The following is a 20,135-nucleotide window of genomic DNA, read 5'->3' on the forward strand; positions in this document are numbered from 1 at the left end:
TTTTTCAGAACTGGGTGTGATTTAGCAACCTGACCAAGAATTAGTACCCTGATTCACTCCTTTCTCAGGATTAACTAGGAATTGACTCAGAGACCAGGATCTCCTGGCTTTTGAGAACACCACATTATCAAGCAATAGCTGTCTGACAGTGTTTAAGAAATACCAGCTATGGAATGTTCAAGCAGGAGATTGTTCTTAGAGTGGCTTTGATTTCTTGAGCAGATGATGGTTAGAACATAGTACATCTGAGACTTTTATGGGATGTAAAATTAGAAAATAGAAATGCTACAGCTTGTATTATGGAGGAAGTTTATAGTAACTTCTTTGCAGACATAGAGTGTATCAACTATTTGCTTAGAAAGGTAAAGCTTGGGGTGTTTTTTCTTTGTTGCATGTTGCATATTGGCACCTCGGAAGATTTTCTGTGTTTCAGTGGTCTTTTCTACGAATGTCTGTCAGAAGATGAATTATACTAAACATTTAAACCCACACAGTACTATCATGTTTCAAACGAAACCTCAGCAGTAATGCAGAAAAGATTAGAAATGTTAGTCAAGATTTAATGTGGAAGTAGTCATGATTAATGACAGGCATCAAGGTTTGTTTCAGTGGAAAGTGCATTTTAATTGATTGGATTGATTAATCTTGTAATACTTGGAGCAGGTACAATAGCTGTTGTTTTTTTTCTCTTGGAGGATTGAGGCCATGGGAAATTATCTGAATTAAAAAGAAAAATTATCATAATGGTATAGCAGGAAGCTGCACTGCTTGTCTGATACACACAGTTGACTCTTCTATTGTGTTACACTCTAAGGTGTTAGAAGAGTGTTTCACTGGGATTCTCTAGTGCTCTATTCAAAAGTGAATTGAAGTCAGGTGGGTCTTCTCTTAAAATTGATAATTTGTGGTTAAAAGTTATAAAAATGTAAACTGCTCTTTCTCATTCTCTAAATTCAGTGCCATGAGGTTTTTCTAGCATTAATTTGAACTAGCATTTTTCGCATCAGCCTTGTTGACCGTTATATCTTAGTCTTTTTTTAATGAGGAACAAATTACCAGATAAGCAAAACAGAAGTTACAGTTCGTAAGTGTGAAACAGTACATTTCTACCAAGTTCACAAAGAATGGCCAAGTGAAATACAAAGTTACTTTATTGCAGTTTTTGCTTACACCCTTTATTCAGCTATTTTCTTTGCACATAGTTGAACGGTGGTTTAGGTAAGTTCTTTTGGAATTTATAGCCTGAACCCTACAGAAGAGAAAAGTAAATTGGAGCAGAAAGAAGAAAAGAAATGCAAAATGAGATAGGACTTTCACCTTCCATAGGCAGGTGAGACTGGGGCTATTTATTTCTGCCAAAGCTGCATATAAACACAAAATAAAAATCCTGCTATTTTAATAATTAAAAGGAAGCATTGGAGTATAGGCTATACTCTCCAATCTATGAGAACTTAGCATTACTTCTGCTTATCTCTTCAACTGTGTTTGTAGTTGTAAGGGAACTGGAGAGCAATTTAATAGGACTTGAACCAAATGTGTCTTACAGACCACTTGTTACTTCTGCCAAAAATGTAGTTGCATAATAAGAGGTGCAGAGGGGCTGGGGAGTTCTGTGTGGATTGTGACACTATGTTACTGTAAACATGTAAAAATTATGTTATGTTGTAGGATTGCTACTGAATAATGTAGTTATTACTAAAGATACAGATTAGGGAGTCAAGGGTTTCAATCTTAGATGCACACTAGCTGGATTTTGAGGCTCTTGGATCAACCAGCAGTGTCATCAGTTGACAGGCTGTTACATTTTTTTCCTCATTATGAAACCTAAAATATTGCTAAACATCAGTTTCTGCTGTTTAGCTCTTAAATTTTATTTTGCCACACGGCAGCATCTGTCCATTTCTCTCATATCTTTTGAAATATATGCTTTATTTTTATATTTCTGTTTTGTCTTCATAAAATGTCAGTATTTCTACTGTTTATAAACATATTAAGGCTAATAAAAAGCTCTCTACATCGCTCAGGCACTGGGTTTAATATTATGGTACCTTGGAGAATGAAGGTAAAGAATTTGCTGATAAACCAAGTGTTACCATTTTTCTTTGCTCATACCTGCTTCAGACCAGTTTGAGGATGGACTGAGGGGAGGTGGCTGTGTTAGGGAAAGGCACTTGTTAAATGACAGGGTTCACAGTCCTACATGAAGAAAGGAGAGCAGTGGCAGTAGGAGAAAAAATGTCTTCAAAAAACAAGATTTCAGCAGGCTTGGGAAGCTAATGTGTAGTCTCATGGGAAGATACTATTAAGAATCTGGTGACTGCTGGAAAGGGCAGGCAACGATCCTGATTGTACAGGAAGATAAGCACTGTAAGAGACTAATATAGATGAAATAGTGGAAGTGTGTTGGGATAAGATCAGAAAGGCTAAAGTGCAAAACGAGTTGTTACAACTGGCAAGGGACTTCAGAGATGGCAATAAAAGATTCTAAAAATATACTGGAAATGAAAAAGACAAGGATCATGACTTCTGCATGGCTCAGGGCTGAAGTAATGGCTCATTTTTCCTTTAGCCTTCAAAAAACATTTTATGTGACTTGTTGCTTCATAAAATTAATTGTCACAAGAAAGAGAAGCAAAGATGAGAACAATGGCTAAAAATGTTTAGGTAAGTCTGACACAATTGAATTCACAGTGTCTGATGAAAATTACTATTGAGGCCTAAATCTGTGTAATCTTTTAGCTGTTAGAATTTATTTCTGAGAATGGGAGAAATATGAGAAGAGTGATTACTGTACCTGTAACATGATGTGAGGCAAAAAGAATGTATAGGCCAACCAGCCTAGCTTTCTGGAACAGAAAGATAATAGAATAAACCATGGAAGAAAGCTAAACTGTTTGAGAGACAAGCCAGCTTTGGAAAGATCAAGCAGTTTTGAAATTACTTCTTCTTCACCATTCTTTGCCTACGCTAAAACCAATACACATCACCTCCCCCAGCTAGTCAGCTTTGATTTTTGCCAAAAAAAAACAAGCCTGCAAGAACCCACAACAAAACAAGCAAACAAAAAACCCCACTAGTGCTTTAATTAGCAAAATTTTCTAGTGGGAGTATTGGAAACAGTAGATACAGTGCTGATTTATTAGATTTTGTTTTGAAACTACTGTATCTGACATTTTATAGCCAGTGTAAGGAAATATAACACAGTTAAAATTGCTGCTAAAATTCCAGTTAAAATGATCCATTTAAATAAGCTCTGAAGTTTCAACAGTTTGAGACTTTAAGTTTCATTCTTATTTTATACTGCCTTCCTGTAGAGTCTTAATATTTGAAAGCTGTATAAAATATTTTCAGCACCATCTGAGAGACTTTAAAAGTCAGCTGAATGGGTGACTTGTTGCATTTGCATGTAGCCAAATTTTGTGCAAATGTGAACCTGAACAGTGCTGATGTTAAAAATACAAAATAACAGAACAAGCATATTCTTAATCTTGTTCCAAAAAAGATGCTGTAGGTTTGTAACCATAACTTCTTAAAAAAATTCCTCCTTTCCAGTGAAGAACTAGCTGAGCATCAGACTTCCTGTATTGATCCAGTTATTTAATATTTAAAGAGCCTGTGAGACTACAGGAGCTCCTTGTTTATCAGAAATTGGTTAAGGTGACTGAACTATGAGAGCTTCAATCATTAGGTGTCCCATGCTGACAACCACATGTCTACACAGTATAATCTGGGATTTGGATCCTCTTAAGTGTAGGGTACCCAGCCTAGAGACTACCATCAGCTGCAGCTCACTCGCAGCAAGTGGACTGGAAATGTCTGTGACAAGACAGACATTTTTGAGTCATCTTGCCTGAAAAACACTCACCTACAAATACCAATAATAGGGGCCTTTTTTTGATCAGCTGAGCTTTTTGTTTTTCTTAAAGGCTTTTCTATTAGCATTTTGGCAGATTCGTGCAGTACTTTTCTTATCCATGAGAGAGCATATTTCTGATCCTGGAGTGTATTGGTGAAGGTGTTAAATGACCCCGATGTTCATAGCTATAGTTCTTGTATTTCTCTTGAAGATTTTCAGAACCTCCACAGTGCTCATGTGCTCTTAATTCAGGCAAACTATTTCGAGGATTTGAAAGCAGCTTGCTGTTAGGCACAGTCTTGTGTAGATAATTTTTTGGGGAAAAAAAATGCAAAGCAAAACAGTTTTGTTACATAAATATTGCACGGTTACTGACATTAGATGCATTTTAGGTCAATACTAAATTAAATATTTAGGATTGTTTATAGCTATAAGAACTTGATAGCTTTAATTCTGAAACAAATTCATAATGTTTTGATATTGCAACACAGTCCATAAATCAAACAAGTTTCTAAATCTATGTTAATTCATTTACACTGTAGTAGTGTCTACCGCTGAAGCATCTATTTCATCCTCTTACATTAAGCCTCATTTATGAGACTAATAGTGTGATATTATTCTAATAGTTTCTTGAGTCCATTGCCTTCAATCCTGTTCTCAGCTTTGCTCTGCCTCACCGCTTCAGTGTAATTGATATCTCTCTGTAATCTCCCTTCTAATTGCAGGTTTTTCTGTTGCTAGTTATATAATGCATATTTAAGTGCCCTGGAAAAGCAAGTGATGTTTTAGCTGTTAAAAAGACCAAATAGTTTTGTGATTTTATGAACCAAAATTAGTTATGTGACTTTTGGGAGGCAGATGTGACAAAGACTGGAATTTGATCATCTGCGTTCAATGCCTCCTTGACCTATGGTAAAAACAAGGAGTCACTCAGCAGCCCTGGCCTGAAGCTGTCACTGAGTCAATGAGTCAGCGATGAGTCAATTAAATACTGGATGCTTCTGCTGAGATCAGCACTAACAACACAGCTGACAGTGTTATTTCTTACTGTCTTGTACAATGGATGGCCTTTACTGAGCTGGTGCCTCAGGACATTGCAGGCTGTGCCACAGCACTGAGAAGCTTACATATGTGGCTCACATCTGAGCCAAAAATTCATTTCACTTTCCTCATTTCCATGGCAGACCCAATCTTCTAAAAAACATTACTGCACTAAGACAAAATCCAGTCCTGGGCTTAAAGCACAGACAGTAAGACATACTCAAAGAACTGTGTTCATTCAGAAAATGCACAAGTGTCTCCTAGGGTGGCAATTGTTGGGGGTGAAGGGGGCAGGATAAGACACCTTGTATAAATCTATTTGTAAGTTTGCACTGAGTGTTTACTTGTGGGATATTGACAGCATATTCTGCTCCTCTGGAAAAGACTTCTGAGTGCAGCACTGTTACAACTGTACAAAATAGAAGCTGCCATGAGCCACTACAATTTGTTGGGCAATTTTGTTGTGTTCTCAGGCCTGCTACTGTGCTCCAAAGTACTCTGTAAGAATATGAGTAAGCTGAGAATGCTCTGTGGATGCAGGCAGGGACCAATAGCCTGCCAGGATTGCTTGTATTTTTTTGTAATGAGTTCTTCAGGCAAGAATCAGACAATGCATAGTGCTTTTAGTTGACCATAAAGAACCCCAAGTTCTACTTTTGAGGTATGGGGAGGTACTGAATTTCCTTACAGTGTCTTGAGTCTCCACAGTAATATGTCACTTCTGAAGAGTAAATGATACTGTTCTTCAAGTTCAGGTAGTTTGGCTGATTATACCGTATTTTAAAACCTTTAAAAGTTCTCTTCATTGGTGCTGTTTTGTTAATTCACTGAGAGAGGGTGAAAAAGCATTGAATTATTTCCTGTCCACTAGTGAGGCATGAAGAACCATTAATGAGGCATGAAGAACCATTTCAGTGGCTATAGATGGGGAACATCAGTAGCTATAAAAAGAACAAGAGACTTCTCAAATTTTTATATCTGGAAAGGCAGACTAAAATTTTCAGAAACTGTTTCAAAACTTCTACTAATGTATATCTTTATGCAGCTGCCTCAATGCTGTATTCTGAGTGAATTGCTTGATACAGAATTTATCATACAGGTTTCTTTTCTGTTGTCAGTGTATCTGATAAACAAGCATTTGTAGAAGGCTTAAAAAAACTAAAACTGCCACCACTCACCTATCACCCTGCCACATCAGCCGTGCAAGTATTCATTGAAAGGGCTGGCTGTTCTTTCAGGTCAAGAAAAGGAAAAAAAGTTTGGTGTGATAAGGTCAGAGCTGGAGAAAGAGGAATCTTGATCAGCTGTTGCTATCTGTGTCAGCAGTGAATCCTCTCAGTTCAATGAGCTCAAGTCTTCTTGGGTAGCCACATATCTAGTTGTAATTCCCTGGTTTTCCAGCCAGTGACAGATACAAAGATGTTGGTCCCCCTACTCCTGTTAATGACTTCAAAATCACAGAAAAAGACAGTATGTTTAACTAAAAGCAGCAAGCATTTTCTCACAACACTGCCTCTGTGTAACAATTTTGATAGGTTCTTTAAAAAATAGAAAAAATGTAATAAGAGCAAAACCCCTAGACAGGCCAGGTGATGTAAACTAACTGTTTCATCCTAGCTGTGTATGTATTGTCTGCAGCAGGGACAGTCTTCACATTGTTCTGGATGTATGAGATTAATCCATGATTGTGGGGATTTCCTCCCCACAAATTGAAGAGTAATTCAGTTTTGAGGCCTGTCCAATCATCATCTTTCAGTCCATTTATCCAGCATAAGAATAATTAATTGGAGGTATTTTTTTCATGGCACTATTTTATAAGCCAAAACACGGTAATTATTTTCTGTAGACAAAGTATGGTCCTATGGTTTCAGGCTGCTGAGGCTGACACCCCTGTTGACTTAAGGGTGATGTGATTACCAAGAGTGGTATCCAAAACCGAGCCAAAAAAACCCAAAATCTGACAACCAAACAAAAACCCCCAAAGGGTATGTAGCTTTCTTGTGTGTTGCTGTAAGAAGCATAGTGTTATTAAAACTTCACTCTCTAGTGAATTACAGCATTTGCAGATGGAAAAAGGATAGAAAAAAATGTTTACAAAAGCTGGAGTAATTGGGCAACCTGGCACACTGTTAAAACAATTTAATCTTTAAGATAAAATGAAAGTGTGAAGGGAAAAGAAATATCTATGACTTCAACCTTAAACAGTCTCAGAAGTATAGAAAATAACCAGCACTGTATACCTGGACAAAGCGTTATTTAAAAATGATGCCTATACGTTTTGTGTGTTTGTTTTCTACATTCTATTATTTGGTCTTTTGCACTTAAACCCACTGTTTCATTTGGGCAAAGGAGGAACCAGAGTTTGGCCAGAGTCTAGAACAATAGTTTTCTAATTTGTGTGTGGTTTTCCCCCCTGTACCAGCTGTTTTCACTTGGATTATCTCTTGCCAAAGTAAGAAATGCTACTTTATTGGAGAACAAAATTTGTGTAAGGTTTTTCTTCATGTACATGCAATGTGTACATGTTGGAGGGAAATGATACATGTTTTCATGTAATAATCTACTAGCTTGTCTGGTAGAGGTGAATCTGGAAAAACAGCTTTCACTCTGAATAAATGTTCATCTATTGCACTCAGTGTTAACTGTGAGCAGGGAGGTGAGGAGGATGTGGCTTTAGGGGGTGGTCTAGAGAAGCTAAGGTGTGAGTGGGAAACAGGAGCTCCTGGTCCTTACATTTCATGCTGATTTCTGAGCTTAGCAGGATGAAGAGCTCTTCAGGGCCAAAGCACTGACTTGTGAGTGAGGCATCAAGGGCTACCACTTAAACAGCAACATCCAACCTTCTTTTACCTCTGCTGAGCTGAGGGAGGAGCAAGCTGGACTGAGTGTCGAGTAGTAATGAGCAATTTCTAGTTTGCAAACTATAGACTCTTTAAACTGCTGAAGAAGCAAGACTTGGAGTAAAGCTTTGAAAGGGCATATTAAATAAGCCTCTCAGTCTCTTTACAGCTAGGTAGCTCACCCCTTGGGTACTAGTACAGTGCATTAGCTTCAACAGGTATTTGGTTGCATGTTGAATGACTGTTGCTGATGTTATAACTGGCATTTTGTTCTATCCTCATCTAATTTTGCTTTGCTGATCACAATGAAAAGTGAATTCTGATGCTGCTTCATTATTAATATGGAAAAAATGTATGTAATGGGTTAATATTTCAATCTTCTCCTTTTATACAATAAACAGTACACAATTGTACCACATGAATGAAAATACTTTTTGCACTACAATTTAATTAATTTAAATTCGTGTCTAAGCCCTGAAATTTTCCTGAGCGGTTCATCAACTATGTCATTAAAAAGCTTGTACTTGTTGTGTCCCAAGTGTCAGTCAAATACAGCAAGCAAGAATTATCATGTGTTCCTGCTGTATGCAGCAGCAATTTGAAAGTTTGCTGAGAAAAATGGTTACTTTCAGAGAACAGAAGCTGTGCCTGTATATGCATCAGAGCACTCCAGATAGTCATGGCACTAGAAACAAACATGTCTCTACTGTAAAATAACTTTGTGCTAAGCATGCAAAATTCTGTGGTTTTATGACATGAGCAAATGGAAGTCCTTCCTTGAGTGGTACACTTTTTTCAAAGTAAAGCAAAGCTAATACTAGAGTGAAATACAAAAACTTATTTCTAATATAAGCTTTTTACCACACCCTACACTTTTTCATATTTCATTGTATACAATTGGTGTTAGATGTTTCAAACTTTGTCATGTCTTCGTTTATGTTTTGCTTTCAGGTGTTTTTTCCCCTCTCCTCCTTCCCAAAAACAGAGACACCCATGGTAACTAGTAACTCTTTGAGTCATAACAAAACTTTTCAAAACAGACAGGAGTATGCCATGAATATATATTGTATCACTATTGAAGTATATAAAGGGTGTGTCTGTCAGCAGTGGTGTTTATGGATCTAGCACCAACTGAAAAGTTGAAAATTAGAGAACATGTCTAAAATGTGGAACAGGAGTTTAGTAGTAAACTTGAATTGTAGCACTGTAAAGCAACTGTACCTCAGAGAACACAAGGAAATAAGAGACAGTAACTCAGCCTGTGCTCTTATGAGGTATTTTCAGGCATTCCTGGGAATCAGTTTTATGTTTTGTCCTCATGTCATGTATTGCTATCCATTGAGGGTGCCATTCAGTTTTCTGGAATGCCTGCCCTTGGATTGACACCTGGTATAGTGAGACTTTTCTGTCTAAAATGTGCATCATGTTCCCAAAAATACAGATAGAGGCAGGACGAAGGTATTTTAGTATCTTGCAACAGTCTATGCTAGATATTTATTTATTACTGCCCAGCAGAAAGAACAGAAACATACTGACTAATTTTTACCAGAACAATAATCAGACATCCACCAGTAAACATGAGAGTAGGCCAAAGGAAAGCAAAGAGGAGACCTTTTGGGGGATAAAGTCTGCTTAAAATAACATTGGTCTGCATTTCTTCTGGGTCATAGTAGCATGGGATAGTCTGGTACTTTTTGAAATTGCTTGCAATTGTTTCTATTCGTGCTTTAACTTCTTTAGAGTTCTCCGACTTGCCTGGGACATACGAGCACTGGAATAAGAAATGAAGGTGACTCATTATAATGATACTCTAATGCAGGTTTTGTAGTTAAGTCATATTGAGTAAACCAAACATGCTAGTACTGACAAATTCCTCTATGGATTAGCTGGCATCCCTGGAGATTGTTTTGGTTTCTTAGGTCTATAACCCATTTTACGTGCTTCCCTGTTATTGTCAGTGTGTTTGTGCCCACAGTTTGTAGATTTATAGGTTGTAGTAATGCTCTTGGAAACCAATAATACATTTGTGTTTAAAATAAAACTGTGATCTTTGAGACCGGAATTTTATTACTACACTGCCAGGCTCTGATTCCTAACAAAACTTCTAGGCACCACAACAAAAATATTAGTTGTGCAGGAATTCACAATTTGCTTGTTGACATGCAGGAAACCAAAACTGCTTCACTGTGCACCTCTGGTTATAACTTGTAGACAGATAGGAGGAAATATGGCTGTTAGAGGCTCTTCCTACTTCACTTTATGCCCCATTTGAGTGCTGAGCTGGAATAAGCTCTCTGAAATACTTGCAGCTTTGGATCTGAACTGACCCTGACCTTCCTAGAGACAGTGCACTTGCAGGAGCACTACAGGTTGTGAGGGAGCAAGGCTAAAAATGTTGAACTCTTTGTTGATTCCCAAGCACAAATGTGTTGGAAACATAAGGATAATCCCCTACTTTTCCCCCAATCTTTCTCGCACCTCTAAAGCCAAATGAATATTGTGCACCCATGTTTCTGTCCCACCTGTGGTCTGCACTCACCTTCTGGGGAAGAGATCCCTAGAACAACTGACCTGTACCCCAACACCCATCATCTCTTCAGCACACAGGTGCTTCCTACACTGCCTTCTCCAAGAGTCTAGGTTTCTGCAGCCATGCTGGCCAGAAACAGTTGCAGAGTGAACCAAAGAAAAATTAATTTTATGATTGATTATCTTTCAAAGTCATTGATTTGTTCCTCTTTCTGTCTAAAATGTGCCTCCTGTTCCCAACTGTTCCCTCATTTTCCCTCTCTCTGCTTTTCCTGCTTCATGTCATGTACTTAAATGGAAGTAAAGTTGGGATTTGTGCTCTAACTTAGAATAGTTTTTAACTTTGGGTCTCTCCTGTGATAATTCAACAGGCAACTGAACAAACCACGGTTTAGAAACAATTTCTTACCATTGGTCTTCAATTCCATGTCTTAGATATTTGTAAAATATTAATTGATATTAAACATTCATATTTTGTTGGTGTAACTGCTTAACTAGAATTATCTTAATGATTGTTGTAGTATTTAAAACAACATGCAAAACTATAATTTCTGAAATATTTAAAAAAATAGCTTGATCTAGAGAACAAACAGTGACATGGAAAAGATGAACAATTCCTACTCTTATTCTGCTCTCTGGTTTAAAAACAATCACCCTTTCTCCTGAAAAGTGTTAGATAACATCAGAGAATGATTACTGAAACTGTGTTGCATGTACCTTAGGATTTCTTTCCAGTGTGTCTTCAGTCTGATACAGCATAACCTCTTGTCCTGAGGCAGTCAGATTAACCCACACCTGTAGACAGGGATAAGGAAAGATATCCTCATCCTCTGAGCCTTCGCTGTTTAAGCAGGGAACTTTGTCCTTGATGTTGACTTTCAGTACCTTGCACACAGTCTCTGTTGTCCAGACGCTAGGAAAAAAAAAGAAAAAGCATAAAGTATTGCTTTTAAATGTGCTGGCAGTGTCTGTTGTGAGCCATGGGCTGGAGATGTGTCTGTGTGTGCCAGCTGTGAGTGTGGCAGGGCTGGAGCTCCTGGCTGCTTGCTCCTGGCACAGTGCTCCTTGCTCAGCCCAAGGCGGTGGCTGTGCCTGGCAAAGGGCTGCCAGAGGGAAAGCAAAGCAGGAAACTGTTTTTTTGAGTACTTGTTTGTTACACATTCTGTGGTTTGAAGTTAGATTCTAACCCCCACCTGTAATCAGCTTCAAGCGTTATTCAAGAAAGAAAAATTGATATGGATTTGGATGTTTGGTAGTAAATTTTTGGAAGTGCAGTAAGCTAGAAAAGCTTCACCTTGTTATTTGAAATCTGGCTGAGTATGGTGGAGTTTTTTCTGTTTAGAAATATTTTAACTGATTTCATTCGATAATTCTCAGAACTCAGATAAGCTCCTATGTTTCACTTCCTCCTTTTCTTTATTAGATGGACCTTTTTCGTGTCTAAGTAGTAGGATTTTTGTCTGGTCAAGTTCATTTTTTTGCTACTACTTATCCTTTTTTCTCAAAAGTTACTCTTCTTTCTGAAACGGTATCAAACTTCTGCTTTCAGCAGTACACTTGGTGGCAACAAACAATTATATAGTCTCCCTTCAGTTCTTAAACTAATTTTTTACATGCAAATGTCATTTGAATGTAATCAAGAGGCTGGAAAATACAGAAAATGTGAATTACTCTGTTTTAAGAATAATGTTTTTCAAATGTTTTTGAGCTTAAAGGTTCTTTTAAGCAAGAAGAATGAGGTGGATATACTTGCTTTCTCCATCAAAAACTTCAAGCATGAAAAACTAAGATGTGTTCTTCATCTTGTTACTTTGGTATTTTGCAAATTGGTTTTGTGTGTGAAGGGGGAATTTGCAAGATAAAATAAAAATGCAGGTAATAGTAACTTATGCAGCATTTGTTGAATGTACAATGTACTAACATGTATTTTGACACTTTCAGTAATTGTGTTTGGTGCTGACAAGAAAAAGAAATAGCTTTGTATTCCTAAACAAGGAGCTGTTATTACCTTTTAGTGTAGAATGGCACTATGGTGATCCCAATAAAAAAGTACATCATCATGGAGCATGCAATCATTCCCAGTCCCAGGCACAGGGCTCTTGTCTCCCCTCTCTTCTGTGCAGTCACCAACTTTTTCCCCAACATTATTTTAAGTTGTGAAATCTGAACAATCTCTTTCCTAATACAAAATAAAATAGGACAGGGAAACATTACTAGGTTTGGTTACAGGTATCACAGTGATGTAGTAAGTTCCTGAAACATAATGTAGCCCATAGAGGAATGGTCCATTTTTTGCAAAACCTAGAATTAAAAACAAAACAACAAAAAAAACCAAACAAAACCTGTCGTGCTTTTTTTGTTAGCAGTAGACACTCTTTTACTTTCTGTAGTGCTTTAAAAGTGTGTGTGTAGACTAGGAAATGGGATAGGAAAACCTGGTCACTTTTTTGGGCGAGTTCTGTTAACTATCCTATTGTCCTCAGCCTTAATTCAACCTATTTAATTTTGCTGCTTCTCTGAAGAGAATATAGTGTTGTGTATTGCACCAAGGGAAAATCCTCTCACAGAAGCATCCTGGTGCATTTTCAGGATTTCAGCTTCAGTTGTGTGCCGCAATTCAGTGTTTATCCATGCTGGCTGGCCTTCAGGACAGTGTGTTCCCCATCTAAATCCACCTGTGTTCAGCTAAGTAACAGAGCAAATACAAAGACCAGTTTAGAGGTGGTGGAAGACAAGCACAAGCCTAAGTTAGCAGGTTACACATGACTAGATGGTCTCCAGATGCCCCAAGCTGGCAGGGCTATGGTGTTACTGAGCAACAACAGTGAATCTAGTGAAAGATTAAATAAAGGCATTATCAGCTCTTGAAAGAAAGAAAATTCATATAATCTGAGTGTTGCTTTCTTTCCTATGTAGTTCTGTTTTCCACTTGTAAAAATGCTTTTGACTTTTTAACAATCAAAGGAAAAGGCATTTGAACATTGAAATGGTGATGGTTTTAGACTCCCATAAACTTGAATGTTAGTGTTATTAACAATACAAACATAGATGTCTATAGACAGTGAAACAGCTGTGGTCATTTAGCATAACTCAAGGCTAGTTACAGAATTTTTTAAGTATATAATTTGAAGCCCCTGTGTCACCTGGCTCAAACCAGGACACCCTCATAGATGGAATAGAAATGAAAGGCTGTTCTGAGGTGTCCAAAGGAATGAAAGGGGTTGTTGGAATACTGATTTCTGTCAAGTTCCATTTTTAATTCCACTTTAAATAAAATATCAGTGTCTACTGTGAATTTTCCACACAGCATTTTGAGGGCAATTGTTTTTCTGATGGTCATGTGTAATTCTCTGGCATTGTAAGAAATATCTTCAGTTTGAAATTACCATCAGATGAACACTGCTTGCTTTACTGGCTTTGGAGTGAATACAGAATGTGAGCTATTGCCCTTAAATAAGGCTGTATTGTGTTTTTCTTGGTCTATGGGGCTATAAGTAGAACATGTGGCATCAAGTGCTTCAGCGTCCTTGCACTGTGCCTGCATGCTCATGTATAACATGCACCCCACAAGGAAACTTGTGTACATGTCAGTAGTGACTGTTCCTTGGAAACTTCTGTTGCCACTTTAGTTCCGTGGAGGAAAAGCAGAAATGACATTTTTCAAAAAATAAACAAAAAATGTATAAAAGACTTAAAATATTGGAACACTAAAACACAGCACATTAAGACCAACTGACTTAAAGCTGACTCTCCTTTACCTATTGTGCAACTTGGTCAGAGGAAAAAATGCAATAAAAGAACATCATCAGTCTGGGAATGTACAGGCCTTGACACTGTGATACCAGAGCAGCTGTTTCTTTAAACACAGTGGGAAGCTAACGATAGACAAGTGAAAACCTGCATTCTTAGCAAGAGTTTCTTAAACACAGTAACAGTGATTAATCTTTAAGTAGTTCTGCAGGACAATAAACAAGTGAAAGACTCATGCTGCCACCACATAGTGTGGAAAATTTCTAATGGCCTAGTGCTCTTTATTTCTTGAATTTGAGATGAACCATTATGTTTACATAAAACATGCAATTGTCCCATCAGTTTGCTTGAATATCAGTCACATTAGCAGCAGAAGTACCAGTAAGCTCATCCTTCCCAATCATCTGAAACTGACAGACTACCTCTTTAAGACACATAAGGAATTCACATGTGTAAATTGGGAAGGTTTACATGTGACCAAGAGGTTTTCCCAGCATGATGTGCAGAGTTGTTCCCCATTCTGACACCAGCTGGTTCTCTGTGTGGGCTGCTGGATGATCCTGTTTGCCTCTGCTCCCCCAGTTCAGATGTCTGCTCTACCCCAAAGAGAATAAGGACACATGAATTATGCAGAGAATGTTAACAAGAAAGATTGGTCTAAAAATATCTCACTGAGTGCCTCTATAAACATAAAAAAATAACCTACTAGGTCTTCAAGCAGTGCAAATTAGAGGTGCTCACGTCACTGTTGTGTTGCTGCACCAGATGAGCTGTAAATGTGGCCCCTAAAACTGAAATACATACTTCCTCCTGCATTTTTTTTCATATGCTTTAAAATTCAGAAGACCAGAAAAATCTGTCACTATTTTGTGCATGTGCACAGTGATTTAAGGGTAAACCTGGGTCAGTGAAGGTAAACCCCTTGTGCATTTGCAAATCAAATCCTGCATTTTCTCTCTCACAACAGAGGAATGCTGCATACATACAGGAAATTTTATTTCCCCAGTGTTTAAAAGTTTAATTTTTTCATATCAGAAATTCTTCTCTTTTATCTCCCAGCTCTGTCCATGTATGTTAAGAGGAGTATTAAAAGAGTTAATCAAGTGCTTCTTCTGACAAAATCATTAGATTTCTGAAAAATGAAGCACTGCAGAGGACTTGATTGGCCCAGGATTCACTGAGCATATCTGAATCGGAAGATGTTGAAGTGTGTAACTTGAGTTTTTATTCAGCCTTCAAGAGCCAATATGAATGTATCTTTTGCACTGAAGATTGTAGGATGCCTCTGTAATTATTAGGAAAATACAAGCTCCAAATCTTTTAATAATGTTCTGTCTCTCTAATCTTCAGTTCTAGTTAAATTATACAGTACATTAGGTATGCAATTTCAATGTATTATCACTGCATTGACAGCTGCTGGTGCAAATCCTAGGGATGCCATCCACTCAGGTTTGGAATAGAGCTCCCTGTTTTTATTATTAGGCATGTTTGAGACTTGGTGGGAAGTCTCTGTGTCTTTCTCCCCCTTCTCTTGAGGAGTTTTCTGGGACCTCTCTCTTGGACTATTTCAAGCTACTCTTATCTTCAGTGTTCCGTATCAGTAGCACCGAATTCATGTTGCTCACTTGCAAAAGAAAGGGTGCTAAACCCTTCTCTCAAATGAAAGTTTAGAATAAATGTTAACAGTGAGCTATTTTTGAGCTGATTTCCACCATCCATGGAAATGTGTCATGAAAACCTGAAGCAGCGATATTTTGACCGTGTTGTATGATGCAACTACTTTTTTTTTTTAATGAAATATGTTGTATTTATTAATGAACTGTTTACCTGATGTGGCACTAGAGTGAATTAAAAAAGCTAGCTTTGTTGTTTAACAACCTGTGCAGTTGTTTAAGACTAATTCTGTTAGCTTTTAAATAAAGTGGTTCTTAAAAAAAGTTACTTGCTTAGTTCAGCATATCTGAAGTTTTTCTAGAGTGTTTCTTGTGGATTATGTGCAGTACAGGGCTGCACAAAATGAATTCAGATAATTTTTGGGGGAAGCCTGTAGTGTCCAAGTGCCTGGTTCCTCTCTAGCTTAATTAGAGGTAGACAAGCCTTTCAAGAGGGATGATGAACTCCTAAAGCCATGAAATGCCTAAGAATGTATGTGTATTTATCATTAAAATGAGTAAAAGCTGTGATCACATATGGGCTGCAGACTCCTAAGGTTCTGTTGTTTGCAAAAAATATTAACATTAACTTTGCAAATAATTATGTAGAATTCTTAGAATTATTTCGGTTACAAAAGAGAGAGCAACTTAGCCCACACCCTGCAGGAAAGTTTATCTATCTAGGTTGTCTTCCATAATACTGCAGATTTAGAAAGATTGTTTCTTCCAAAACCACTTTTCTAAACCCAAATCTATTGCATGCTCCCAGGGAAAAACTGTTGCTTAGAAATATACTTACTGTTTTTGATGAAATACTTCTGTGTCTGATAGAAAAACTTCTGTTACGTGACAGACCTGGGGTAGTGGCAGAACTTAGAGCTGAAAGGGAATTTCATTATTTTTTCCTTTCTTGTACTTCTCTGCTTTTGCTTTGCTGTGGCTGAACTTGTAACTTAGTTCCCCTATTATGAAGCTTTCTCTAACCATAAATGGTAAGGTATGAAAGAGCACTGTCCTTTTTGAGATTAATTGCTGGAAAGCAGGAAACCACAATGTTAAGACCAACTACAGCTGAAAAGGCAGAGTTTTCTCCTACTCTAGGGCCCTTTACCACCTATCCTGGTGGATTTATCTTAAGCTATGGTCCCACTACTTTTATACACCTATTTAGTTTTGAAATCTGTTAGGTCTTTTGAATAAAATGTAAAGATTGGCTCCATCAATGACCAGTCGTACAGATCCTTAATACCTAAACATCTGTGTTTGAACACCTTGTTGCCACCAGTTTTGGTCAGATTGGATGCAACAGATGCTAAAATTCTGACTTTACATCAGAGCCTTATAGACAAGAACAAAGCATTCATCATGCCTTAGATATATCAGTGTCCAGCATATTCCTCTAGCCAAAAAGCCAAGTCTGCTTCTGGGACATATAAACACAAGACTCCTAGTACAGAGCTTCAGAGAAGAGCTAGAGTAATACCTTTTTTTGAGAGGGGAAAACTCTTTTATTGGGAGACTAAAGGAATTGAAATGAGTGAATCCAGTAAAAACAATAAGAATGTTCTGAGCATTGTATGAACGTTCTGACCAGGGTAGGATTCCTCCTGCCCTGCATTAGGTATCTAATAATAGCTGCTTCAGTTTAAGCTGGTCTTCCAGGCTTGTTTTTAGTAAAAGATTTGAAATTGAAGTGTTCAGAGAGTTCATGCTGTCTGAAATTAACAGTTGAATCTTCCGCAAAAGGATTTATTCTATTATCATTGGTGCAGAAGAGAGCACACCAAGCTAACCTGGATTTAGAGAACTGTGTTAGGCACTTAGAGCTAAGGAGGATGAAGCCTGCTGCTATCATGTAGGTTGTAAAGATTTATGATTACAGTAATTTTTTAGTATTTGAGAAATGATGTAGCTAAATTTAAAGAATGACATTTGAAGCTTGGAAAAAGAGTCATATGAACTAAATTTATTCCAAGATAAAATGTGATCTGGTTAGGTGGAGTTTTCAAGACTGGCTATTTAAAAAATGTAGGCTCTGGCTTAAGCTGAGGTCATGCTTTCAATGAGGAATTTATTAAAAGTTGTGTTTGGGATGTGTGATTCAGGAGTCAAGGCAGAAAATAAGGTAACTCATACTGACTGAAATTCATGAATCTCCAACTCTGGCTGTCTCTTTTGCTTGCTCACTTTCACTCCAATGGCTAATACAGACAATTGTTAGCTAGCCAGCTCTACTGCCAAATTGACACAGAACTCATGGATTGCATGGCAAAACAGATTGCATTTTTAAAATTCCTCAGAGTACTGAAAAGTGATGGTGGTAGGTGCTTTGGCTCAGTTTGAGATGCAGCTGAGACTTTTTTGAATAGACAGCATCGGGCTGGGAGCGTAACTTCTTCACAAACTTTTGCTTGTTTCTCTTTGGCTCACATAAGCTGCAGACATGAAAGTCCACTTGGCCACTGGCTCTCAGAAGAATAACTCAATAAAATAGCCTGAGTGTGTTAAAGGAGGTGCTGTGCTGATATCCACTTCTAACCCTGGAATGTTTAGATGTGGTACTGGCCTGTACTGAGTGATGTATATGCACGAGAGCTTTATCAATGGCAAAGAAGATGTTGTTGTATTATAAACTGTAATTCTATATTACAGTCTAAAATAATGTCTTATTAAAATTTTGCAACTTGAGGAGAGGGAGGAAAAAGGAACAATCAGATGACTGAAATTGCCATGTGTTTTTGCCCTGGTGCTCCTTTTCCTTGCAACAGCTGCAGTCCTCACTCCTCCAACCTTGCTCCTGGCTATCGTGGTGGGGCATCATGAACCCACTCAGTGATTTCCCTGGTCTCAGAGGAGCACAGGATCAGCTGCTGGGACACTAATGCACTACTTATTTGTGAGCTAAGAAACTGGGGATGCTCAGCTTCTCCTGGCCTTACCCTGACCGAGAGGGGGTGTGGGGTCAGTGCTGCAAATGCAAAGTTCCTGAGAATGCTCTGAGAATATGGGTGGCAGAAAATACCAAGGCCAGTTTAGAGACAGTTGGAGCTAAAGGCAGTAGCCCTCATTGGTCTACAATCTTTTTAAAAATACTAGTTTTAGCCAAGATATTAAATGTTGCAGTAGCCTTCCCAAAATTTGCTTGAGGTGGTGTTTTTAATGTTTGATCCCTGACTATAGTTGGGGGAAGAAAAAGAAAAGACAAATAACGTTGGGGTAGGCTTTTTTGAACTTCAAATACTCTATTTTGAATCTGAACAAGATTCTTTTCAATGTCTTTCTTCCCACTTATTTTATTACAATGTATTAAACCTTCTGGCTAAGGTAAATATAAATTAAATTTGAGGGATAGTTTCCCATGATCCTTTAAAAAAATGAGCAATATTTCAACTTGGAAAAAACTGCTGTGTCTGTAAGTTAGTGAAATATCTACACTTAAAATGATCAGTCTCCGGAACTGGAAGAAGTTGTAAGATAAATGAAAGAGAATTAAAGTAAATATTTCTGGGGAGTTTTATTAAAGTAAATATTTCTGGAAAGTTATTTTCTCTGTAAGTCCTAGTGGAATAATAAAACATGGGAGAGAAAGGATGTGGCTCTGAAAGAGAAATTGTGTAAACATTAGTATACAAGGATTGTAGCTCTGTTTTGTAAACAAAAAAAAGTGAAGGGACTGTAAATATTACAGCAGTGGCAGGGGAAAAGTTCTAGTATTTATTTGCTGTGCTACCTTGTAGTAAGTACTTGGACCCTTGCCTTTGTGCACCAACTGTATCGCAGAATGCTTTGTTCCAGCTCTTTTGTTTTGGATATGGCCCAGCCAGATGAGTGTTAGTTCAGAGGACTCTCAACCCTCCCAAGGAATTGGAATGACTTTGCTGTGATTACGAAGCTTCAAGAAAGCTCAACAGCATTTGGTTTGACCCAAAATGATACTGGACAGTTGCTGTGACATCACATGAATTAAACTTACTTTGTGTTGTGGGTGACCTGTTACACATTGGGCTGTCCTAAGTAAGAACTGGATCTTGTTAGAAGTTCTAGTCAGGCTATATAAACAGCTATATAATAGCCTCTGCAGGCAAGCAGAAGTGATGTGAATTTTCAAAATGTAAACTCCCTTTTGACTCTAATGTAAAGAGCAGTTCAGGAGTTAAACAAGGGAAAGTAAAATAAGTTGGTCAGACTGTTTATTCTGTTCTAAGCATAGGAAAAAATGGCTGTAAGACAGAATCAGTTTAGTAAGTACTGTTGTTTTATTTCCAGGGCTTTCTGTTGCTTGTAAAGAATCAGTGAAGTGTGAAATGAGAACAGTTGTTTGGATCTTCAGAGAGCCCTGCAAAGTTATTAACTGCTATTTTCTTTATTGGAACTTAATCATAGTGTGGTACATTGTCATTTTTAATGTGCATCTTAAAGAGAAGCTGTGGCTCTTGAAAAGCAACACTGACACATTAAAAATTACAT

The 20,135-nt window shown here is 37.7% G+C and overlaps 2 protein-coding genes across 2 annotated transcripts in view; one reads left to right on the forward strand and one right to left on the reverse strand.

Moving 5' to 3' along the window:
- Positions 1–20,135, forward strand: part of KCNIP1 (potassium voltage-gated channel interacting protein 1) — a 334,144-nt gene that overhangs the window by 17,151 nt on the left and 296,858 nt on the right. The window lies entirely within an intron of this gene.
- On the reverse strand, positions 9,183–16,589 carry KCNMB1 (potassium calcium-activated channel subfamily M regulatory beta subunit 1). The gene is made up of 4 exons (XM_051631420.1): positions 16,468–16,589; positions 12,275–12,445; positions 10,984–11,179; positions 9,183–9,508 (listed from the first exon to the last, which is right to left on the reverse strand). Exons 2-4 carry the CDS (start codon positions 12,409–12,411, stop codon positions 9,239–9,241), a joined length of 603 nt encoding a protein of 200 aa, XP_051487380.1. The 5' UTR covers positions 12,412–12,445; positions 16,468–16,589; the 3' UTR covers positions 9,183–9,238.

This window comes from Apus apus, chromosome 13 (genome assembly GCF_020740795.1).
Source record: "Apus apus isolate bApuApu2 chromosome 13, bApuApu2.pri.cur, whole genome shotgun sequence".
Taxonomy (NCBI): Eukaryota; Metazoa; Chordata; class Aves; order Apodiformes; family Apodidae; genus Apus; species Apus apus.

Bases quoted from the DNA above. Each gene is read 5' to 3' on its own strand.
- KCNMB1 (XM_051631420.1), bottom strand. From the start codon at position 12,411: ATGTTGGGGAAAAAGTTGGTGACTGCACAGAAGAGAGGGGAGACAAGA. The intron at 11,180-12,274 runs GTAATAACAGCT...TTTTTTTCCTAG, and splicing joins GTGCCATTCTACACTAAAAG to CGTCTGGACAACAGAGACTG. The intron at 9,509-10,983 runs GTACATGCAACA...TTCTTATTCCAG, and splicing joins CACTGGAAAGAAATCCTAAG to TGCTCGTATGTCCCAGGCAA.